Below are 25,906 nucleotides of genomic sequence, written 5' to 3' on the forward strand. Positions count from 1 at the left end.
CCATATTGCTGGTTCCAGCCACATTACCCCCCCGATCCTTGTCGAAAACCTCACAGTCCCTTCACCAGCCCGCAGTTAACCTGACTCTTTAAACTCTAGATGAAGGGGTGTGCCTTCGAAAACAACTTGCAATCAGGTTAGCTGGCCTTAATTTTAAAAAATCACCAAAATAACTGGTTAATTAAGACTTAATCCTTGTCGGAATAGCATCTAAATAGTTAGTTACTCCTAATACTAGGTTTACAGACTTAATATGTTCAGCCAATTTGCCAACATGCATTAGCTTTGTTTGCTTACCTTGACACGGGGGGGTGGTACGAGCTCCAGACCTCACTCCACCTCCTTGTGTATGCAGTCAGTTTTTCCCCCCAGTCTGGGAGAAGAGCCTCCACAGGGACGTCTCATTCCCCTCACACTCCCACCCATCCAGCCATTATGGGTCAGAGCAACCGGACCAAACCAGGCAGTGGTTGACCGCTGTCTGGATTACTGAGTGGCCCGCCGAGGCACTCTGTCCCAATGTTGTCACCTGCAGGAGGGATGCGGTTGGGGCAAGGCGAAAAGCAAGAACATCAGCTGATGGCAGATCTGCCTGCAGACCGGCTACAAGTTGCCCCACCGTTCACGTACGTCGGCTTGGACGTGTTTGGCCCATGGGAGGTTATCAGCCGTCGGACGAGAGGTGGACAAGCAAACAGCAAAAGGTGGGCAGTAATGTTCACCTGTCTGTGTGTGCGTGCTGTACACATTGAAGTGATAGAGACACTGAGTGCATCTAGTTTCATAAATGCTCTACGGAGATTTTTCTCCATCAGAGGCCCTGCCGCACAGATTAGGTCTGACAGAGGCACTAACTTTACCTGGTGCTTCAAAAGAATTGAATCTGGAAGATGACGCAGACATGCAACGTTACCTACAAGACCAACAATGCACATGGATTTTCAATCCCCCGCACGCCTCCCATATGGGGAGGTGCCTGGGAGCGACTTATCGTGGGTGGCCCGTCGCATCCTAGACTCCATGTTTCCTGCAGCAACGCTTCTCTTCATTGACACACGAGGTCCCTCGTCACACTCATGGCAGAGGTGTGTGCAATTATGAATGCGAGACCCCTGCTGCCTGTGTCAACTGAACCCCGAGAACCCTCTCATACTCACCCCCTCCATGCTTCTGACACAAAGGACAGGAGCCCCATCGTCGCCTCCACCTGACTTTGGCAAGGCAGAGATCATCCGTCACCAAGTGGAAGCTGGTACAACATCTCGCAGAGACATTTTGGCACAAATGGCAAACGTGAATACCTGAGCACCCTGCAAAGTCGTGCCAGGTGGCAGGACAAAAGGCCTAACTTGCAAGAAGGAGACGTCATCTTGATGAAAGACAATGCAGCACCAAGGAACCACTGGCCAATGGCAGTGGTCATCAAAACTTTTCCCAGCAGAGATAATGTTGTCAGGACTGTAGATATCAGTCAGTGATTCGTCACGGCACTCCCTACGTGTTTAAGAGACCTGTAACTGAACTTGTCTTACTTTTCTCCCCTAAACAGGATGTTACTTGTGTTTAAGTAAAGTGTGTGCATTTAAAAAGGTAATAGATGTGGGTATCCTTAAGATACCAGGCAGGGAGTGTTGTTGGTCTTAATGATCATTCATTCATTTTGTGTTCTTTAGTTATTTTGCAGTGCGTTGACGCCATCTACTGAACACTTGTGGTAACGGCAGGTTTGGTGTAACAGTTTCTATTTCCTGGTTTTCTGTTGTATTCTCGTTCGTTTGGAACGAGATTAGTGTTCGGTTAGTTCACGACTTTTCCAGAGCGAGTTTGTTCTCTGTGATGTGTAAATTCTGCTGTCAAGTTTCCTTCAAACTCCGCTCAGTTGTGTTTCCCTCGGGGGCAATGCCGGGTGAGTAACACTGGTGTGTAATATTAGGGGTTTTATATTAGTCATTTTCTTAAGATGTGTAGGAAGAAAATTTAACGTGTTGCCACGAAGTGTAGATTCCTCTGTTTCCCATGTAATGGCGGCTCATGCTTAGTAGAAAACGATGTACAGTTTGCATTTGGTTTTGGAAATGATTGAAGAAGGCAATTTGAGTTAATGGGTACTTTATTTTTTGTTTACATCCAGTTTTACAGCTTGTTTTTGCACTGCTGTGTGTAAAATAAAGGAGAGGAGAAAAAGGACTTCGGGATAAAGCATCATCTCTTTTCTTTGTTCACCTCACCTGTCTGTTTGTTTGTGCTGGATGGATAGATAAGTAAGCGTTTAGTTTGGTGAGTACAGTTTAGTTTCATTCACAATCAAACACATCAGCCCAGATTTCATCACTTCCCTATCCAAACCAGGTCTGATCCCACAACAGACACAGCAATCCCACAATTCAGCTGTTTACAGAGGACCACTGGCAGCTCTCATATCCCAGCATGCATCACACACTGTGCCCCATTTACTGAAGTACTGACGTTCAACTCGACCAGAACAGATGTCAGGACCGTTTACCAGCCTGAGATCAGTGTAACCTGGATAAAGAACAGAGAGTTTAGTTTAACAGTATGAGAAAAGCAAGACATGTGTTTTTAAAAACTAGTTTGTGATTCTCAATAAGTAACTACTGCTCTATTACCGAAACATAACAGTCCAGTGGCATTCTCATGGGTGCAATTTTGTTTGAGAGAAGATGATGTTGGACACAAAGATATATAGGATTCATTTCCTCCACACTGAATCTCTTGTGTCCACATCTGAGCGTCTCCTTTACCAAAAGCAGCTGCTCCCAGCACCCGTACAGGGGCCCCACAGTCCAGCTCTCTACACACAACCTCTGCATCCTGCTGGTCAAAGACAGCGTCACACACTGACATCCACGTCTGATCATGAGGCACTTCTACTCTGCCAGAACAGCGAGATCCTCCAACCAGCCTGACTCCTTAAATAAAAAAGTGTACAAATTCGATGATATTTGCTAATTCTTGTCCTAATATTACTTTATAAAGCTAAACCAGATGCCTTTCATCAATTGTCAGCAGTTTTTGTGTGTGTGTGTGTGTGTGTGCATAAAATTCACATTTCTTGTATTTTTTTGCACATGAGAGTGAATATGTATATGTAATAAATATCAGAAAAAAAAAACGTGTACAAAATGCACCCAGCATGTCATTGAAATGCATTTTGTCTGTGAAATGCTCAATCTTTGAATTAGATACTATGTATTTTTGATTCACAAAAGGAATCATCTGGAACAAAAAATGCATGTTGTCCACAAAATGCTTTTTGTGTGTTGCATATCGTCATTCAACATGTCATATAATACTTATAATACATAATATTTCGCTCCACACAGGCACCTGACATGACACTGAATGTGGAGCAAAAATCTGTATCCATCCTGGAATTCTGTGGGAGAAAAGATTAGTAATTATGGATTAAGTCTAGATGATCTTACCAGAGCAGATGACTCCAGCATCTTCAGTATGATTAGCTTCTATTCCCCATCCATTGAATCTACAGTTTGTCAATGTAAACTCTGATCCAGTACACTGTAAACCAGAAATCCAGACCTCTCCTGATCCTTCACCAAAGTAAGCACTCTTTGGTGCAGTTAAAGCCTCTCCACAGCCAAGTTCTCTACACACCACTGCAGCATCAGGCAAATCCCAGCCAACATCACACACTGTTCCCCACTCACCATCATGAAGAACCTCCACTCGACCAGCACAGCGACTGTTACCACCTACTAATCTCACTGTTTCTGAAGATAAAAGAACCCAAGAAAGATGAAGTAAGTTGTTTTATTTTTTTTTTACAATATTACTCAAGAATTTTGCCAATACTCATGATTCATATGTCGTTTACCTACCAGCACATACAACGCTCACATCATTCTCATGGGAACAAAATTGTGAAGGTGTTGTTGGACAAAGAGCAAACTGATACTCATCTCCTCTGCACTGAATCTCTTGTGTCCACATCTGAGCGTTTCCTTTGCCAAAAGCAGCTGCTCCCAGCACCTGTACAGGAGCCCCACAGTCCAGCTCTCTACACACAACCTCTGCATCCTGCTGGTCAAAGACAGTGTCACACACTGTGTACCATGTGTTCCCATGAGGCACCTCTAACCTCCCAGAGCAGCGAGAACCTCCAACAAGCCTGATGCCTGAAATGTTAGTCATAACAAACTGTTTAAAATCATAATATAACATTTAAAAAATTCCCAAAAATAAAAAAGCTTATATACTGTTATAGGAGAGGAGTGTTGTGATGCTGTGCTTAAACAGCTTTTTTCCACAATTGTGCCACAAATTAAAGTTGTTTTGAAATCTACAATTTATCTTAAATTATTTAGAGAGTACTGTTGTTACAGCCCTAGAGTAAAACATGTGGGGTCCGTGCCGGTCCTGCTCTATTTGGGGGACACTGGGTCATGACTAGACAGGGGTTGTAGGGGTGTAACAATATATTTTGTCACAATATAAAAATGAAAGTTTAGACAATTAATTTAGCATCAAATAAAGTAATGGTGCATTAAATATGGTAAACCCAAAGGTCACATGTTTGAGCTTTCATGTTTATTATTTATTATTATTATTATTTATTATTAAATAAAAAATAAAATGCATAATTTAATAAAATGTAGTCGGGGACAGAGTGTAAGAATACGTGTCTAACATAATTTTGTATTTTTAGCTAAGCAGAATCATCTAATATTTATTTTTGGTGTCACCATTACCCTGTGCATGAAGGAGAAGGACCAAGTCCAAGCCTATTCAAATCCATTCCTGATGTAATACCAAATTTAGCATTTTGAACATCAGTTTGAATTTTGTACATTAATTTATTTTGTTAATGAAAATTTAAGGTTCTTAACATATAAGTGAAAGTGTAACATTTAGAGTAAATATTATATATGAAATTACACAAAAGAGTTTCAGGTAACATTAAACTGACCACAATTCAAATCATAAACCATAATTTTATTAATTGTATTTTTGTAAATTTCCTTTATATTTTTACACAGAGACTTACAAATTCTGCTTTCACCTCAGATCATACAGTGGTCCTGTGATTGATATAATATTGAGTGATTTCTCCCTGTAGCTCAATTCTAAATGGTTAATTTCACCCTGTATTACATCACTCCTTTGAATCTCCTAATGGTTTAAATTCTGATTTAGATAATCTACTTAGTACATGCATGCTTTTATTATAGTCAGTAATGTATTTATTTGTTAATGAAAGGTAGTGATAAAATCAGCCTACCTGAGCAGATAACGCCAACATCTTCACTATGCTCACAGTTATGGTCACCCATTTTTGTTTTTGAGCAATCAAATATTGATGACTCAGATCCACTACATCCCACATTATCCATCCAGATTTTTCCTGATCCTGGTCCAAAGACACACGCATTGTGTTTGAAGTTTCGTCACAGCCCAGCTCTCTACACACCACTGCAGTGTTTGTCAAATCCCAATAATCATCACACACGGTTCCCCATTCTTCATTATAATAAACCTCCACCCTACCAGCACAGGAATTATTACCATCCACCAGCCTATTACCACCCACCAGTATATTAGTAGGGCATACTAATATACCACCCACCAGTATATTAGTAGGGCATTTTGTTTAAAAAAAATAAAAATAAAAAAAATAAATACAATAAAGTATATCTATGGTCATGCACAGTTCATCTTACAAGAGCCAAGTTTGCAGCTGCTGCACTTTTTATATGTTTAATACTGCAATACCGATCTATTCCTGTGGGTGGCAGTAAAAAAAAAAAGGGGGGGGGGGCAATTTATAAGTTATTAGCAGAGGTGGAAAGTAACGAATTACATTTACTCGCGTTACTGTAATTGAGTAGCGTTTTTTTGTGTAACTTCTACTTTTTAAATCTGTAATTTTACTTTCACTTAAGTATATTTTGTTTGAAGTATTGTAATTCGCCACATTAATTACTTATTAAAAAAAAATCGCTCCCTGGAAATTACTGCAGTAAATAATGGGCAGGAGGGCAAACTGGCTAAAATCACAAGAAAGATGCAGGCGGACAAAACAGGCGTTACGGTGCAGACCCAGCTGAAAACGAAACCACGTCATATTCTGAAGTTGAACTCGAAGGAAATGAAGTGAACCCCTGGCCATATTTATGCTCTGTTATGTAGTGTAAGCTGTGCTTGCCTGGGGAGACCAAACTAGCAGCTTCTAAAATCTCGACAAGACATCCACCCTTCGCAAGCGTGTAGAGGTAAGCTAAATAATTGCATCGTTGCATTGGTGGTTAAAATGAAGCTTTGACATTTTACCAAGAGGTTTTGCACAAATTAGCCAAAAAGACAGATGGTGCGATTAAGTGTGTGCGATATATCGCCTGCGATAATATCATAATTGTTGTTTTAATGATGTGCGCGCGCATTTAGAGTGCGTTCTTTCACGATGTGATTCAGTCTGCTAAAATGCATTTAGAATGATCTCAAAATTGAAGATAGCCTATAGGGGCAGAAAATTTACATATTTATATCATTTCATATAGTAAATCAAAATCACACGAAGAATGCCGTCATTTCCTCCAAAAATCATTTTGATTAATTAATAACTTTGTGATGTTCACACACACACACACACACACACACACACACATGTATATATATATATATATATATATATATACAGTCACACACACACGTTACTTTAAAAGTAATGCCTTACAATATTGCGTTACTCCCTAAAAAAAGTAACTAAATACGTTACTTAGTTACTTTTTATGGAAAGTAATGTGGTTACATTACTTTTGCGTTACTTTCACGTTACTTTTTAAATATGGGAGCAGGGCTTGATTGTTTTTTAATATAAGAAGTTCTATTTATAGCAAATGTAAAAAGCCCCTTTCACCCCAAAAAGTGTAATGAATAAACCTCAGGCTGAAGGAAAAGTAAATTCACGTCTGTACAGTAGAACACAGGAGAAGAAGGTTCAACACTCTTCAGCAATAAAAAAAAAACAATGGAGCACAATTGTTAGTTTATCTAAAGTCATTTTTGATTATTAGTGTGGTTGAACTGGATCATTAAAGGTCAGCAGCAAAGACACTGTTAATAAAATGGGAATAGATACATTTGTGTTATTTAATATATTTAGTTATTGCAGGTTTGCGTCATATTCTGAGTTTGCATTTCACTGTTTTGATTAATTTTGATGAATACTAAATCTGTTTTGTTTTTTGTTTTTTTGTGAGTGGGATGAATTAATGCACATTCACATTTAGTCTAGAAACTACAGTAACATCATGTTCACACAGCGCACACAACGTCTCCATACTTCAGGAGGCTTGTCAGTCAAAAAATGGGAATACAAAGTAACTGGCATTACTTTTTTGAAAAAGTAACTCAGATATTTTCTTGTAAATTAAAAAGTAATGCGTTACTTTACTAGTTACTTGAAAAAAGTAATCTGATTACGTAATTCGCGTTACTTGTAATGCATTACCCCCAACACTGGAAATCAGTATTACAAAACCAATTTAGCATCAATAACTATCTGAAAGAACTGTTGCTAATAAATAGAACAAATACTTGAGACTTGACTTGGACCTCAGAGACTTGTGAAAATGTCTGATTATAATGAAGGAGAAATATTCTGATTAAATGCCACTACGCGCTGCTTATATAGGCTGTTTCCCACTCCCTTTACTTTCTGCACGAATAAGGCTTTCAGTATTTGAGTAGTGGGTAGTTTCTGTGATGGTTATTGTTAGGGGTAAGAGGGTCGGGTTATACAATAGAAAATATGTTTCAGCTGTCATCAAAACAATTTAAGTTTATGAGATGTCCTGATGTCCTAATACAGTAAAACAAAGTGTGTGTGTGTGTGTGTGTGTGTGTTTGTGTGAGAAATGGTTTCGTATTTCTTAATATATCCCCTATGTAATGTCATTGTAAGGAAAACCCTCAGCCCTCAGCTCAGCAGGTGGAGGCTCTGAAGAAATAATAAAAAAAAGGCACATAACCGTGTCTGAAAAGAAAAAACCAAGAAGGATCAGTCCAACCTTAAACTGCAGATGGAGCTATTTCTGCAAAAGATTCAAGCTCAAAGCAAATAATCAGCCACAAAACAAGACTTAAAACAGTTTGAAGTCATTTAAAGCATTTTAAAGGTGAAGTAGTTGAAGTACACCGTCACACAGTAAACTCTGCAGTTGGGACAGGTGTATAAATGTGTGTGTGAAATGTTTTTTAAATCACATTTTACATGAAGTGTGCAATAAATCTCTGCAGTCTAGTTTTGCTTTAACTGCCCTTTAAAAATGAGGTATATAGATTGAATGAATAATATAATTTGCTTATTTGTTAGGTAAAAAGCATTAATATCAGTACAAAAAAATAATAAGCTAAATACTGAAATGCACAAATACTAACATTCGTTGTTACCAAATTTTGCAAAGCATAAAAAATGAAATAACATAAAAACACATTGATGCATTAGTAGCAATATAAGAAAGTCCCAGTAGCTCCGGTAACTGTAATATGATTTCATGAACAGAAATAGTGGGTGTGGTCATTGGGTCATATGGCCCTTCCTTCTTTGTTTGACTCCTCCCCCACATCATCATAGTCTGTTTTTAAAAAACAAAAGCAAAATTCACATATTTAATTTGCAATGAAATTTATAATTTCATCTAGATTTAGTTTAAATTAGAAATGTAAACATTATAAGCATATAGTTATAAAGGATAAGGTGACAATAACCTACCTAGGTTTCTCTCATCTTCATTTCTGTTCTTCACATCATCATACTCCTCCTGATCTTCCTCTGATACACATGTAAAACAAAAACTCACACTGTAATTTGTAATATAGCTTGTCATGTCATAGAGTATTTGATTAAACCTGATGAAGCCACAATGATTCATTAATGGTAGCGTAGTAATAATAATAATATAATATAATATAATATAATATAATATAATATAATATATATATATATATATATATATATATATATATATATATATATATATATATATATATATATATATATATATATATATATGTATATAATGGTAGTGTAGTAGTAGTAATAATAATAATAATTATGGTACAGCCAAAATCTGTTTTTGATCTTTTATGAGTGGGCTTTTTGCCAGTGTCGTTAACTTTTTTAGACCATGAGCTCTTTTTTATTTTACCTGCACTGTGCCTTGCTTTTTTAAAAGCTTACATTCATTCTGTGTGAACAACCCGTTTATTCAGCTCACTGAATTTCAGGGTTAATTCACACTGCAACAACATATGATGACAATCATCAAATTACGTCAGTGTTTTTTGTAAAATCACCATTCAGCTTAGACTTTCCAAAACATGAAAAATGCAGAATGAACATATTTAGTTCATGGAAACAAATGAAGACTAATGGCAACAGACACTGACAGGGAGACACAATGATCCAACAAAACCTGACAAGTGTGTCTGTTGCGTTGGTCGGCATCTGTCAGTGCAGTTTAAACTAGTCTTTGTTTTATGTTGCTGGCCTTTTTTTATAGCAACAGAAGTTTTCAATAAACTGCATCGACTCAAAGAGCTGATGCAATCATTCATACCATATTTTAACTTATTTGAAAATAAATTGTGTTTGGGGAACTAAGTTAGTTCTTTATCTCTTCCAGCTCTACAAATGCACCTAATATGAAACCGCTTATCACTCTCGAAAATTTCACTCAGGAAGAAACTTTCGCTGACACACGCATAAACATGCAGCTTTGTGGTTTGGAGTCTGATAAACTCTCATCTACAGATGCATCTGATTACACAAATACAGAAAGATAAACGGCTGCACCCATCTGACATTTTCAGTTCAGAGACTTTAACTGAAATATTGAAATCTTACTTTTTATATGATTAAAATTGATTAGATAGATGTGAATAATAGAAAAAGCTTTAATTCCACAGTGGATCAGGGCCTGTATGTATAAAACCTCTCAGAAATGCTCTTAAGAATAGTCTGAAGCTTTGACTTAAGTCTTAAAAAATTCTTAGTTACAAGTAGGACTTTTCTAAGAGTAAGAGACTTTTATAAAGAAGCTAAAAACAACGTTCGGTAAAGTCTAAGACTGATTCTTAACTGTTGACTGAGGTGACACTTAAGTGTTGCAAACTAAAGACTACAATGATGTCAGCCCAAAATGGCTGCCATCGACCTCTGAATCAGTCAATAGTGAGCCTGCTCATGTGAAGTCACAGCAGCACAAAACCAATCATTTTATGTAACTACAATAAAATCATTTATTTAAGACATTGAAATATTTTAATATTTAAATTTATTAAAAAAAATTCTTTGCATTTTGCAAATTTATCATAAATTGTTACTGATGTTTTGAAATAGTGTTCTATTGGTATGTCTCCTCGCTTACAGTTGGAGCAATGATGTGAACATGAGTTCCATTAACAGCTCCAACAACTCCAGAAAAGCCCACAATCTTCATGAAATTGGCTTGTTTTTTCAGCATGGTTTGATGGTCAGTTGGAAAGTCAATGAACTGACATTTAGTAGTGGGCAAAAGTGATTTCCGGCCTAGGAAATTTGACATCTTCACCCTTGATTTAAAAAAAAAAAAAAAAAAAAAAAAAAAACGTGCAAGATTTTGTAAACCTATTGCATAGTTGCTTAGAGTCAGTAGTTTTATTTGTTATAATAATGCATTGAAACATGCCGAATTGTGCAGTCATAATTTTTGGCCATGCTGCCATACAAAGAAATTATGATCACATGCAAAAACAAGAGGACCAATGAAATGAAAATAACGTATGTTGTAGTCAGTGTGCCAGTGTTGCCGATTTAGTGATTTTGTTAATGACTTCCTCACCCCTTTAGAGACTTTTTTTAAAAGCCTAGCAACAAAATCAATTTCTTGGACAAACCTTATATACATTCCGAGACTCTCCCATGACATCATAAAGGCAAGTTCACTGATCTACAGTACATAAATAGAAATATAGATCAGTGAACTTACCTTTATGAGGTCACCTAGCAACATTAAGTGACCAGTTCCAGCTCCTTTTTTTTTTTGAAAGCAGTTGGCAACACTGGTCAGTGTTTTATTTTTTTTATTTATTTATTTATTTATTTTGTATTTTGATGGTTTAAGTGAAATTTGGGGTCATAAAAAAATAATCCACACGTCACTTTTAGCCACTGTTGTGTCTGCTTACTGTGTCATCACCGGTGCACTGCTGCATTTTTCCACATTTCCATCCAAAAAAATGTAATTACATTTCTGCAGTTAGAGCATTGACTTGTTGAGTGGAAGAGGTTATTAAATTTCTTAATATAATTAATAATAATAATAAAAACTTTTTGATCTTGACAATCAAGCTTGTATTGTTTTATCAAATCCATATCATCATATAACTCCAATAAGTCATATCTTCACTGGAAAGTGTGCATCTCCTCCTCTTTGCTGCCATCTTGTTACTCCTAACTAGGTTAGGAGAAATCTTCAGCTTTCTTAAATAACTTAGGAGCTGAGACCCAGTCTTAACACTTAGGAACCTTTATGAATCACTCTTATTCTTAAATCTAGGAATAACAGTAAAATTACGTCATTCTTAGAATTTTGACACACTTAAGACAAAAATTTTACTCTAAGCAGCTTCATACATACGGGCTCAGATCTGTATCACTGAAGTCTCCCATCATTTAATCTCGAAAATTTTGTTTACTTGGCTGTTGATGGCCTTTTCTCGCCAAGGTATGCTTAAATTCTAAACACATAAATGGTAAAATAGTTCAATCTTTTAACATCCTTTCATGATGCCTCACCCCTCTGAGTGAAGTGATGCTGTCTGTGATAAATCTCATGGTAAACAGCATCAGTCTGTGTCCTGTGTCGTCCTGTGTACCAGTCAGAGAGAGCTGTGAGTGTAGACAAACAAACCTGCTGTCAGTTCACAAAACATGACTGATCACACACTGAATAAGACACAATATGAGAGTCTCTGGATCTCTCCTACCTCTTCTCCTCATCACTCTTTTTCGCTGAATCAGTATAAGCAGTGGCACTAAGAGCAGTAAGAGCACAACTCCCAGAACAATCACAAGCACTGCGGGACCAGAGAGAGATGCTGCTGGAGGAGTTTGTTGAGGAGAGACTAATCTTGATGCGCCAGAAGTACTGAACACTGGCAAATCTGTCATTATAAAAACAGGCAGATACAAACATTAAAAATAATGCATTTAATATATATATATATATATATATATTTTTAACAGAAAATATATATATAATCAGCTCTAAATGCTCAAATAAATAATATTCCTCATTGTTTGCTGTGACCTGCACAGGTGAGTCCAGCGTGCTCTTTGTGGGAGCAGTCAGTGTGGTTATTCAGGGAGAGAGGACAGTCCCACAGGTGAATCTCATTCCCTCTGCACTCGACTTTGTTCATCCACACAACACCTTCACCAGCACTAAAGGTTGAATTCCCATCAGCCCTCAGTGCTGCTCCACAACCCAGCTGCCTGCAGACCACCTGAGCATCGCTGATGTCCCACTGATCATCACAGACTGAGCCCCACACAGCGTTATGATACACCTCCAGCCTCCCAGAGCACCGGCCCTTATCTCCACTCAGTCTGAGAGGAAGATGCTCTAAAACACACACATCAACCAGCACTGACTAGCTTCAGCACAACATTTACAACAAAGTTTAAAGTTGTGATAATAATAATGAAATTATAATAAACTTACTTGAACACTGTCTCTTGTATGGAGATGGTGAGGTAGAACATGTCAGAAAACTCTGAGGTGACTCACTAATCTGATCCTCTGAGATTAAAAAAATTGAAAAATAGAACAAAATAATTAAAGGGATACTGCACCTTAAAATGAAATTTTGTCATTAATCACTTAACCCCATGTCGTTCCAAACCTGTAAAAGCTCCGTTCATCTTCACAATTTAAGATATTTTGGATGAAAACCTGGAGGCTTGAGACTGTCCCATAGACTGGCAAGTAAATAACAGTGTCACGGTCCATAAAAGGTATGAAAGTCGTCGTCAGAAAACTCCATCTGCCATCAGACATGCAATCTGGGTTATATGAAGCAACGGGAACACTTTTTGTAAGTGAAGAAAACAAAAATAACGACTTTATTCAAGGATGCGCTGTTTCTTCGTGTATTAGCTTTGATTTGGAAGAAAACAGCGCATCCTTGTGGCGCGGATGACTCAGAAGAGCATACGCAGCACGGTGATATGGAGAGACACAGAGGAGACCGTTGCCAAAGGATTTATTGAATAAAGTCGTTATTTTTGTTTTCTTTGCTTACAAAAAGTGTTTCTGTCGATTCATATAACTCAGATTGCACGTCTGATGGCAGATGGAGTGTTCTGACGACAACTTTCATACCTTTTATGGACCGTGACACTGTTATTTACTTGGCAGTCTATGGGACAGTCTCAAGCCTCCAGGTTTTCATCCAAAATATCTTAAATTGGGTTCTGAAGACGAACAGAGCTTTTACGTGTTTGGAACGACATGGGGGTTAGTGATTAATGACAAATTTTTCATTTTAGGGTGGAGTATTCCTTTAAAAGGCCAATATATATATATATATATATATTGGCCTTTTAAAGGAATACTCCACCCTAAAATGAAAATTTTGTCATTAATCAATTGTCATGTTTTGTTTGCTTAAATATATATATATATATATATATATATATATATATATATATATATATATATATATATTTATATATATATATATATATATATATATAAGCAAACAATTATATGTAAAATTCAAACCATCTTAAATCAGTTAAATATCATCTTACCTGAGCAAGTGATTTTGGCCACTTCATTATCACAGTCATGCTGTCCCCAGAGTGAAGATGGACACTGCCATAAAGTGGAGTCATGTCGTCGACAATTAAGGTTATCAAGCCAATTATGAGACTTCAGTCCCTCTGAATTACTGGGTTCACTGCCAGATCTTCCACAGTTCAGCTCTTGACAGATCAGACTCGCTGTGTCTCTGTCCATCTGGTTGTAACACACATTACCCCAGGATCCATTGTAGAAAACCTCCACATTCCCTTCACAGCCCTCAGTTAACCTGATCTCTTTAAACTCTAGATGGAAAAGGATAAGAATCGACCTTGACTCTTACGCAATGACAATGTTTTAATTAGGGATGGGAATCATAGATAATTTAACGATTCTGATTCTGATTCCTCCTAATGAATATGTTTCCTTAATTGTTCCATTAATGGTTATTTTATGGATAAAAACAACACTAAACAAACAAACAAAAAATACTTCCTTTATATATATATAATACTAATTTTGACCAAATGCACAATGCATAATTTTAGCGACACTTTGTCATATGAACATGCAGTCTGTGTAACTACATTGATTTTAAGTCTGAAAGTTAATTGTAAACTGTATGTCTTTGATTCACTAAAAAGGACAGACTGATTAGAGATTAGTTTGGGAATCGTTGGTCATGCTGTGTGTGTTTTGTGCTGATTCAGTAGTGTTATATTGAGGAGCGGATGAGTGAGTAGTTTAGAAAAACTTTAAAAGTTTAATTAAAATTATTATTTACATTATTGTTTACCTGAGCTGGGGCTGGAAGATATGGCCAAAGTTTATATAACAATATATTTCTAAATTTCAGTTGATATGATATAATTCCGATATCGATATGAACACAATTAAAAAACCCTCATAAAAACTACCAAGAACACCCATAACAGATCTCTGTGCATAGAAACTTATGAAAAAATGTATTTGCCAAGTCCTATGACACCTCATTTAAAACCATATAATATTTTAGAAGAAAAAAAAGAAAAAACAGAAAAAAAATTAGTGTTTAATATTTTTTTTTTTGCCTTCATACAAACAATAAATGTGAAATCACTGTCAAATAATCTCAGACTCACCTAATTAATATTAATATTAATATTAATATTAATATCTTTAACTTCAAACTATAGGCTAATATACACTACCAGTAAAAAAGTTTTTGAACAGTAAGAAATTATCTTCTGCTCACCAAACCTGCATTTATTTGATCCAAAATACAGCAAGAACAGTAACATTTTGAAATATTTTTACTATTTAAAATAACTGTTTTATATTTGGAAATATTTTAAAATGTAATTTATTCCTGTGATCTCAATGCTATATTCTTAGCATCAATACTCCAGACACATGATCCTTCAGAAATCATTCTTATATTCTGATTTGCTGCTCAAAAATAATCTATTATTATGTTGAAAACAGCTCAGTAGAATTTTTCAGGTTTCTTTGATGAATAGAAGGTTCAGAAGAACAGCATTTATCTGAAAAAGAAATTGTAACATTATAAATGTCTTTATCATCACTTTTGATCAATTTAAAGCATCCTTGCTAAATAAAAATTTCTATAATTTCTTTCAAAATAAATAAATAAATAAATTAAATAAAAGAAATAAAGAAATTATACTGACTCAAAGCTTTTGAATGGAATAGTGTATAATGTTACAAAAGCTTTTTATTTCAGGTAAATAGTGTATATGGATCTTTTCTATTCATCAAATAATCCTAAAAAAATGTACTCAACTGTTTTAAATATTGATTATCAGCAAATCGGCATATTCTAATGATTTCTGGATCGTATGACACTGAAGACTGGAGTAATGATGCTAAAAATTCAGCTTTGATCTCAGGAATAAACTACATTTTAAAATAAAGCAGTTATTTTAAATAGTAAAAATATTTCAAAATTTAACTGTTTTTGCTGTACTTTGGATCAAATAAATGCAGGCTTGGTGAGCAGAAGAATTCTTTAAAAGAAAAACATTATACAAAAAAAAACATTTTAAAAACATTAAAAATATTACTGTTCAAAAACTTTTGACTGGTAGTGTAAGCTGATTATTCTTATAGATTGAAACAAATGTGCTTTAGCAGTATAAAGAGTATGAAAAGTGTTGCTGGAGACGGACTTGAATGCAAAGTGATTGTCTGCCAGCAGGAGGCGCTGTGAGAGCGGAAGAACTAGCGGTTTCTCCAGTAACGGCTGTGAACAAAGCAGCTCCGCTTATGAACGCTTCTTTATCAGATAAAGTAAAAATGCCATCGAAACTTTTCTGAAGACAGTCGGTTCCCTTCAGATATAAATTCAAATAAAACACCCACGACGTGTTTTGATTTTGAAACGTGCAGTGCTCATGTTTATTCAACGAATATGAATCAGTGTATGGGAAATACTGCTAATGTATATCGAAATATCGGAAATGTGTTTAAAAATCATATCACCGTTATTGAAAAAAATTATATTGCGATACATATTGATATCAAATTATTGTCCTGTCCTGACCTGAGCACACGACTCCTACATCGTCCTTGTGCTGACAGTCATGTTTTCCCCAGCCTGGAGAAGAGCAGCTCCACAGGGACGTCTCATTCCCCTCACACTCCACCTCATCCAGCCATATGGGTCCAGAACCAGGACCAAACCAGGCTGGTACCTGCTGGTTACTGAGGGCCACTCCACACTGCAGCTGTCTGCACACCACATGAGCATCTTTAATATCCCAGGAGTCATCACACACTGTCCCCCATGAGCCGCCGTGAAAAACCTCCAGCCTCCCTGCACAGTCTCCCCCAGAACCCACCAGCCTGATGGACCCCCGACCTGATATTCAGAGACAGAAAAACACATTTTGATCATGAACAACTGAAGAATCTGTCCAGAAGTTGATTTTCTCACCAAAGTTTGTGACTGACAGCTGTTGTGTGGAGCTGCAGTTGAGAGTTTGTGGAGAGCTGCAGTTCACCAGATGAGCTTCACTCCCAGAGCACTGGAAGCCTGTCACACACTCATGACTGTGTTCAGGACTGGATGAAGAGGAGCCGTAGAAGTTCAGCACAGAGCCACAGCCCAGCTGTCTGCAGACCACAGAGGATTCAGTGAGACTCCAGGAGTCCAGAAGAACTCTCCTCCAGACCTGATGGATGAAAACTTCCACCTCCCCCTCACACTGTCTCTCTCCAGACAACCGCACCAGACCATCATGAAGAGCCAGAGAGGAATCTGAGTGAAAGGTATGACATTTTAATAAAATACTGCAAATGTGTTAAAGACCACTGAGGAAATTTTGCATTATAAACATGCTTTATATCGTTATTACATTTTACATAATTAATTTCAAAAACTAAATCACACAAACATTTATCAAAAGTCTGAAATGTAGATGTATTGGAAACAAATATTGTATATTGTACAGAGTCTCTCAGTAGCATAATATTAGTAAATCTCACAGTATATGGACTCACTAGAGCAGATGACTCCAACATCTCGACTATGTGAACATTCAGCTCGACTCCATGAAGAGATGGAACATTCTGAGAGTTTTGTTTCATTCCCGTCACAATCAAACACATCAGCCCCAGATTCATCACTTCCCACTCCAAACCAGTCTGATCCCACAACAGACACAGCAATCCCACAATTCAGCTGTCTACAGAGGACACTGGCAGCTCTCATATCCCAGCATGCATCACACACTGTGCCCCATTTACTGAAGTACTGATGTTCAACTCGACCAGAACAGATGTCAGGACCGTTTGTCAGTCTGAGATCAGTGTAACCTGGATAGGAAATTAAAACTTATTTAAACAAGACATAACAGGATAGTTTAGAGGGAAGAACTGATTGTTTATTTTTATTGCTGTTGTTGTATTACCATCCATATTTTATAACATGCTCATTAGAAATGTTGAACAATTGGATTTTAGTATATTTAGCGATTAAAATGTTGGATTTGATTTATTAACTGACAGGATAAACAGTGACATTTTACCAGAACATATAAGTCCCACATTGTTGTCTTGAGAGCACTTTATGTCAATTAAAGTTGGACACAATCGAATGAGTAATTAATTTCCTCCACACTGAATCTCTTGTGTCCACATCTGAGTGTCTCCTTTACCAAAAGCAGCTGCTCCCAGCACCTGTACAGGAGCCCCACAGTCCAGCTCTCTACACACAACCTCTGCATCCTGCTGGTCAAAGACAGCGGCACACACTGTGTACCACGTGTTCCCATAAAGCACCTCTAACCTCCCGGAGCACAGGTGAGGTCCATCAGCAAGTCTTGTAAATAGTCCATAGTTTATGGTTTCTACATATTTGCATAATAGATAAAACCAATTTAATTAGAGTCATGCTGAGTGAAGCTGTCTTACTGTGAATGTTACAAACAAACAACGACTGTGAGTGATTAAGTCTATCCTTCGATTGAATATTGTAATTAAAAAATTGGGTCATTTCAGCATTACAATTTCACCATTACTCGTAAGTTCATTGTTTATAATTAGTTCAGAAACAAATTGTATTAAATTATTGTATATTTACGGTGCCTGTGAGAGGACATGGTCGGTTCACTTAGTTTTGTTGTGGCCTCGAGTTTAATGCTTAAACAAACCTGCGTGACCACAGCAACCTGGGATTATCAGAGATGTATTCATTATAATATTTTATTTTGAATTAAGAAAATATTATATTATTATAGAAAATATTTTATTATTAAATTATTATATTAACCATATGCCTTGGCTACCGGACGTTATTACGTGCCAGTGACGGCTCTATGGTGGTGCTTGACGGGGCTATAACTAGTTTAATTTGTGAATAAAAACACAACAGGCTCATTTATCATTTATCTGACAATTATGCCAATAAAGTTTTGACGTGATGTGATGATAAATGAACGTGTTGTGTTTTCATTTACAAATGAATCTATTTATTCATTCATTATAACAATTATTCATTCTATTTATTATTTATTCATGATAAACTTCATTTGAATGCTGACTATCACACGTAATAAAGTCCCGTAGCCAAGGCATATGGTTATTATAATAATTTAATAATGAAATATGTTCTATAATACATAATATAATAATTTCGTAATTCAAAATAAAATATGAATGAATACTCTGATAATCCCGGGTTGCTATGGTCACGCAGGTTTGTTTACGCATTAACTCATGGGTGCCACGAGAAAAACATGTTGTTGTCAACATAACATCTCAGGCCACGACAAAACTAAGGAACCGCCATGTCCTCTCACGGGCACCGTATATATTGCATATGTTAAGAGAAGAAAGGTTGATAAGTGATTAAACAATGAGCTGCTTTAATTCACTTACCTGAACATCTGACTCCAGCATCATAACTATGATCAGCACAGTTGCTATTATGTTTACCCCATCCTTTTGATCTACAGTCCTTCAGTGTAGACTCTGATCCTTTACACCGCACTCCATCCATCCAGATTTTTCCTGATCCAGGTCCAAAGTTAGGCACTCCTAAAGCCTCTCCACAGCTCAGCTCTCTACACACCACTGTAGCATCAGTCATATCCCAGGAACTATGACACACTGTTCCCCACTGACCCTCATGAAGAACCTCCACTCGACCAGCACAGCGACTGTCAGCATTCACCAGCCTCACACTCACACTGTCTGTCCATGAGGATACATCATACAATAAGCATACAACAATAAAATATTAACCATATAGAAGTTATAAGAATAACATGTAAATCAATACAATATAGAATGTTTAAAAATATATATTGAATTTCATCTGTCCCTGAGCGTACTTACTAGCAGTGATAAGTGTAACCACTGAAGAGAAAAAAATAAGTGTCAGACAGCTTTCCATCCCTTTGTTTGCCCCTCAGAAAACTAATTAATGCAGCACCAAAGTTTCTCCTCTGCTCCCTCAAACACACTGAAGAAACTGGCTCCTGTCAGCCCCCTAGAGAGAGAGAGAGAGACTCACAGCTGCCAATGACACTCACTGTTACCTTATTAGACACAACAGAGGAAATCATCAAACACAATCAGTGACAAATCAGAAAGCAGCATTTTTATTTTCTCCATATATATCAGTAAAGTGTGAGTGCTGATGAGCGGGACTCCTCCTCCAGCGTGAAGAGACACTTCACTGAGGACAGACTCGTGTCAGTCATAAGTCAGTGTGGAGATAAAGTCACACTAAACTTAAAGCAGATTGATACAGAAACGCGTGAAGAGATATTCAGCATATCAAAACCTGAACCTGAAACACAGCAGACACAAGCACTGATGACTGACTGCTCACTTCAGACACTTACTAAAACTTTACTTCACACAGAATTATTTTTTTTTATAATAAATTCACAGAATTCAATATAGCAAATATCCAAATAGAGGCCTATTCAGACCATCTGTAAATAAACATTGGTTTCTATTGCAAATATATTAATTTGGCATTATATCAAAGACATTTGTAGCTGTAGATGGGTGTTTCATACTGCAGTTCATAATTCATCCAGCAGGGGGAAGCAAAACACTTCTTATTGAAACGAGGAGCAGGCAAAAGTTCTATGGAGGACCAAACCTTCAGAAATTAAAAATAAATATGCTGATATCACTTGTGTAGGTAGATAAAGTGTAAGTTAACTCATTAAGAAATAGATGACTTAATAAAAACAAATATAGTTCATGTGTAATAAAATTTACCCTGGGATTTATATTTATGATTTTTTTTTCCTTAATGTATTATATTATATATTTATTTGTACATTTATTTTTATTCTTTTTTCCTTTTATTTACTTATTCTCTCATTTATTTTTATATTTAATTTATCTATGTATTTATTCATTTATTTATTTTCAAATGTATTTATGCGTTTATTTATTTTTTATATTTATTTATTCCCCACATGTATTTATCTCCAGAAATTTTTTAGATTGTTTTCATTATTTTTACTGACCGGTTACTGGCTGACGATACCTCTGTTCCCTGAAAAGTGAACAAGACGTTGTGTACAGCGTAAGCTAATCACATTGGCGAAACACCTTTCTCCTCAAATACTGAAGCCTTATTCGCTAAACGACATTGGATCTCAGGCCAATGGTGGGCACTCGATCGCACGAAAACACACTGGGGAATGTGTACTTTCACGCTATGTTACTGTGAAGGGCGCTCAGCATAAGCAGAGACATAAAATAAACTCAGTGACACTTAATATTAATCACAATGTATGGTATAGCAACTGTACACAAGTACACATAAGCAGCACATTCCAGACAACAGCTTCTAACCGGAGCTAGACATGCAGTTGTGGAGCTTACCGGAATTAGACAGCACAATGTCCTGAGGAACTGTGTGTAATTTGTATAGGTGGAGTTGTTTTTAGGGTATTATGTTTAAGTGGTGAATTAGATGTTTGGTGTTAGATTATGGCACATATATACATATTCATCGTAACCTAACAGCATTAGCATTGGATGCTATGTGCAATGGAACAGACTCTGTGAAAGACAGACACAGGCCAATAACAGACCTTTCCACCACATACATTCATAGACAAAACTTTCTCTGAATTAATATATATTTCTGTCTACTATTTACTTGAGACATGTGCAATCATGTATCCTTCATCTGTTCTTTTATAGTGTTTTGCCTATATATTTAAAATTGAATAAATGTTTTATTAGTACTTAATTAATCCATGATCACACAAATGTCGTGCTTCTCTATGAGCTCCAAATTACGTTTCCTATTTGTTCATTTACATTACACTTTTCTAACTCTGTGACGCATTAGTATTATCAGAATCTTGAAGATTCTTCTCTTGATCACCCGATCCAGTTTCAAATGCAAAATACAATGCTAGAGACAAAGGATCGTAAAATTTCCCTCCAAAGGTACCATTCCTCATCTCCTCACACTTTAAAGATCAGTGCAGTTATTTCAGATACTGAGAAGATAAGAAAGCTGAGAAGTCTTCTAAGGACCCCTAAGTTTGTGCCGGGCTGCGGCCTTGTCTTTCCATTCAGCAAAGATCCTCAGATTTCAGCTGGTTCTCTCTCATCAAGACAGCAACATCAAGATCAGCTGGAGACCTCAACATTCAAAAACTGCATCAGGACACTTTTATTCAAATGATCCCCAACCCCTTTTATGTAAGAATCAAACTTACGGTCTCAATGTTGATCCATTAATTATCCCCACCCCTATAAACTTCTTGCAATTTAAAGAAGGATGTGTTACAACTAAAAAACTGATGTTATAATTGCTCAAGGCTGTTGATCTGCTGAATCTGTGAAACAATACTATAACTTCTTGCATTCCTGTACTCTGCAGCTCTCTTTCCATTGCTAAAACTGTGCGTGTATGTGGTTATAATAGTTAAAGTGTCTAGTGTAGTTAATAAAATCTCGTGTGGATAACACCTGAAAGCGTGAGCAGCCACGTTTTGTGTTTTGCTCATAAACTGCCGCCGTGGATCACACTCAAGGTTGTATGTTGTTTTGCTCATAACTGGAGTCCACACTCCCTAATCTCGCAGATGTTGTCGGGCTGCGTTCGAAACCGCAAACTTAACGAGCGCTAAAAGAGTACATACTCAGCCTGAATGCGTGAAGTATGAATGCGATTTGGATATCATCCGCTATGTTGACGTTATCATGTGACCTACGACGCTAAAACAATCACAACAACTTAAAAGATATGAGTGACAGGTTTAATTAATCTATTTGTAAGTATCTTAAAACTGATGAAACTTGCCCATTTTGTAGACTTGTTGAAGAAACAGCTGCCCTTTTATTTTGTGGTTGTAATAGCCAATACATTTTGGGCTGATTTAAGTTCTTATACTTTTAACTCCACTAATGTGATCAAGTTTTAGCCTTAAAGCATTTTTAACTTTTTTATTACGAAGACCCAAAATCGTCATCTCTGGAATATTTTGTTAATTATTTTGTGTTCAAAATGTTTCATCCACAAGCAAAAGTAGCTTGAATCTTTGTTTTCTTCTCTTTCTTGTTGAATTTAACGCTCATTTCTTTCCTCAGGCTTCAAAAAAAAAAAAAGCATCATGATAAATTATTCAGAGATATTTAACCTTGTCACTGTGTATATTATCTCATGAACACATGAAATTATTTATTATGATTGTTCATTGTTAGATACAACCATCTTACCCTGATCTTTAATGTAATTATAAGTTTGTCAATAATAATAAAAAAGAGGGTCAGGTGCACTAACACCTTATAGCATCACTAACTCAACAGTCTAGTACAGTTTCCCTCAGTATTTGCAATATTTGTAATATCTGCACAAAGGAAACATCGATCAGCTGCTAGAAGATCTCGCCTTTGTAGAAGACTGTTGATTTTATACTCTAAAAACATAAGTATTACTACTTAAAAATTAAGATTACCCCAGAATGAATTGCATCGTTTGCTCACCCCAACACTTACATGCAATAATAACGATAAATGCCAAACAATAATTATATTACTTTTTTTGTCTTAAAATGACATTTTAGTAAATGTAGTTAAATTAAATTTTTGTTGTGACATAGCTATACATGAATATACACTAGTTGAACAAATGCAGTCGATGTGAATACATACATTTTCAGTCAAGCAATTAATACATTAATTAATAAAATATTTATATTTGATTAACTGACAACAATAAGAAACATGAATAAATGAGTAAAGGAATGAGTAAAAGCATCACAATAAATACATAAATATACAAGTCAACAACAGATGAAACGAAGCTTCATTCAAACTTATTGTTCTAACAGTCATGTATTTACAGATGGTGAACCCATAACCTACTGCCATCTCAACACTGCTGTGCCAATTCTGCAGCTGCGCTGTGCTTCACAATCTCTCTCTTCTCAATGGGGACATCGTTGAGCAAGAGGACGAGGAAGACTATGACGACGGCTCTCTGAAGCACACAACCTTGAATCAAGAGCAGGGAACACGTGCGGGACAATCTGGCTGCTGCTGTGTCTGCTCCAAGCATTCGTGTGCCTGCTCTCCAGGAGCATGACTACCTGCAAAACAAAAAGTTAAACATTTTACAATTCATGTTGTCAGCTTTCCATTTATTGACAAATTTCATGTTTACAGTTACATGCATTTTTGTTGTTGTAGCTTTATTACTTTTGTAGTGGGCTAAACCACTGAACTGGTGAGCAGAAGGTTGCTGGTTCAAAACCACCAGTGTGTCCTCGAGCAAGGCTCTATTCTCCAGGTTGATCGGGGGATTGTAGGCCCCTGTAATAAGAGCACTGTAAATCACTTCGGATAAAAGCTTCATGACATTTTGTGATGATGCTTTTGAAGCTTCTGAAAGTCAGCTTTCATTTTATGAACAGAAACCAGCAGAACAAACTTTACCAAAATCACATCTTCAGTGTCTTTTGGTCTTTCTCTAGATGTTCTCGCTGGCTCTGGGGTCACTGAGAATGAAGAGACCACAGCAGCATCCGGTCCTGATGAGGCAGTAAGAGGTGGAGAGATGGAGCGTCTCATCTGTGTCGCTGGACCATTTCCAGGATGCTGCTGTGGACTTCTCCATCCTCACTGCACACACCAGTCTCCAGACATTTCAGATCCTACAAAAACACACAAACACAATACAAAAGTCATTTTAACAGCATAATGTCATCTGATCTCTGTATTAGAAGTAACAAAATGATCTTACTTTATCCTTTTGTTTCAGGTTTTCCCTTTTTTCCACAAATGTCACCTTTTCTTGCAGGTCCTGCTCCACCACAAAAGATCTGCGGCAAATGCACAGGAATCAAGAATAAGAAAAGTGCTGTAATAGTTGTTTAAAATTACAACAATAAAAATAAACTTAAGATTTCCAATGTTTAATTCATTTCTGTAGTGTACTCACTCAAAGCCTGTGATGGCAGCATTGCTTCATCAGTCTCTCTGCAGCAGATAAACACACGTGTGTCTCATCTGTCCCTGTAACATCCAGACAAGAGTCAGTCTCCTCTGTGATTTATCTGCTCAATACTGCATAGATGTATATATGGTTTATGTAAATCCACTTCTGAGATGTCTTAATGGAGCTCCCCTGTTAGTTATGCATTATAAAGTGTCTTTTTGCAGCAAAATCACAAATATGCTACATTATGTAGGTCACAGACAGGGTTTGGATTAAGCCAAGGTTAGGCCATAGTTCAATTTGGACATTTAAGTAACTTTTATAAACGTTTTTTGGATTTGAATTGTATTGATATGATTCTGGTGTGAATATGTTTTTTTTAAGATGAGTCCGTTCAAGCTCCTTTCAGTTAAAACAGCCCAGCCCAGACATGTATTTTAGTTTGGGACTAGTCTTGTCTGTGGACCGGGGGATAGCGTCTTTACACCTTTTGCTTATATATTGCTTACTTTACACCTTAGTTTTAACAGATTATTAACTCCATAAACAATACCACTGTATGAAAATGACTTACACACTCCAATTTAAACGTTATTTCGGGAAAAAAATATTCTCACCGTTGTCTCTCCACACAAGCGACCATCTTGCCAACAACATCTCGTTTTGAAATCTCGCGTGGTTCTGTGTGATTTGGACAACTTCAAGTTACGTCCCTCTCTTGAAGTCTTTTTTTTTTTTTAATGCAGAGAACAAAAACATACAAAACATATAAAAGCATAAGCAAACATCACATAATATCAACCACAAAAATAAAATGGGAAAAAATCACAAGAAAGAATAAAATAAAACTAAAGATAAGGGCCATCATCTAAACATAATTACACAAGGAGATCAAAGGCAGGGCAATTTCTAACAGTCCTTATAGCTTTCTTATTAGTAGATACTGAAATTACATTCAAATAGGTTTCCATTTCTTTTAGGAAAACAGAATCTCTTGCAGTCTGCAGACATATGCTCTTGGCAGCTGCTGACACAGTTTTTAAGACACAAGTAGTCAAATCAGGAAATGATTCACTGAGCGACCGAATGTGCGGCCATGGTTGGGTGTACCAGTCTTCGTTTTGTTGAATGGGGGAATCGAATATGTTGC

At 36.7% G+C, this 25,906-nt stretch overlaps 3 protein-coding genes and 1 long non-coding RNA gene across 5 annotated transcripts in view; all 4 read right to left on the bottom strand.

Moving 5' to 3' along the window:
• The window catches only part of LOC122139373 (deleted in malignant brain tumors 1 protein-like), a 7,850-nt gene extending 3,487 nt beyond the window's left edge, over positions 1-4,363 (bottom strand). Inside the window, exons 1-4 of the mRNA XM_042736251.1 lie at positions 3,861-4,363; positions 3,447-3,752; positions 2,628-2,930; positions 2,397-2,523 (exon numbers count right to left, since the gene is read on the bottom strand). Of these exons, the coding sequence (XP_042592185.1) occupies positions 2,397-2,523; positions 2,628-2,930; positions 3,447-3,752; positions 3,861-4,203 (1,079 nt within the window). The 5' untranslated portion in view covers positions 4,204-4,363. The remainder of the gene's footprint in view (positions 1-2,396; positions 2,524-2,627; positions 2,931-3,446; positions 3,753-3,860) is intronic.
• A 3,762-nt stretch (positions 4,364-8,125) lies between these two features.
• Positions 8,126-25,906, bottom strand: part of LOC109067683 (scavenger receptor cysteine-rich type 1 protein M130-like) — a 33,623-nt gene continuing 15,842 nt past the window's right edge. The window contains exons 6-8 of the mRNA XM_042747620.1: positions 11,819-11,911; positions 8,753-8,812; positions 8,126-8,615 (exon numbers count right to left, since the gene is read on the bottom strand). Coding sequence (XP_042603554.1) covers positions 8,566-8,615; positions 8,753-8,812; positions 11,819-11,911 — 203 coding nt within the window. The 3' untranslated portion in view covers positions 8,126-8,565. The remainder of the gene's footprint in view (positions 8,616-8,752; positions 8,813-11,818; positions 11,912-25,906) is intronic.
• LOC122141269 (soluble scavenger receptor cysteine-rich domain-containing protein SSC5D-like) lies at positions 17,456-20,073 on the bottom strand. Its single transcript, XM_042748080.1, has 3 exons — positions 19,668-20,073; positions 19,209-19,523; positions 17,456-18,178 (listed from the first exon to the last, which is right to left on the bottom strand). Exons 1-3 carry the CDS (start codon positions 19,723-19,725, stop codon positions 17,934-17,936), a joined length of 618 nt encoding a protein of 205 aa, XP_042604014.1. The 5' UTR covers positions 19,726-20,073; the 3' UTR covers positions 17,456-17,933.
• Positions 23,685-25,517, bottom strand: LOC109098863. Of its 2 annotated transcripts, none has more exons than XR_006157692.1 (6): positions 25,374-25,517; positions 24,760-24,833; positions 24,562-24,640; positions 24,255-24,472; positions 24,018-24,131; positions 23,685-23,908 (listed from the first exon to the last, which is right to left on the bottom strand). It is a non-coding gene; the product is annotated as an uncharacterized LOC109098863 (long non-coding RNA). The 2 variants fall into 2 exon arrangements; XR_006157694.1 differs by having other exon boundaries at positions 25,331-25,431.

Source organism: Cyprinus carpio, chromosome A4, assembly GCF_018340385.1.
Source record: "Cyprinus carpio isolate SPL01 chromosome A4, ASM1834038v1, whole genome shotgun sequence".
Taxonomy (NCBI): Eukaryota; Metazoa; Chordata; class Actinopteri; order Cypriniformes; family Cyprinidae; genus Cyprinus; species Cyprinus carpio.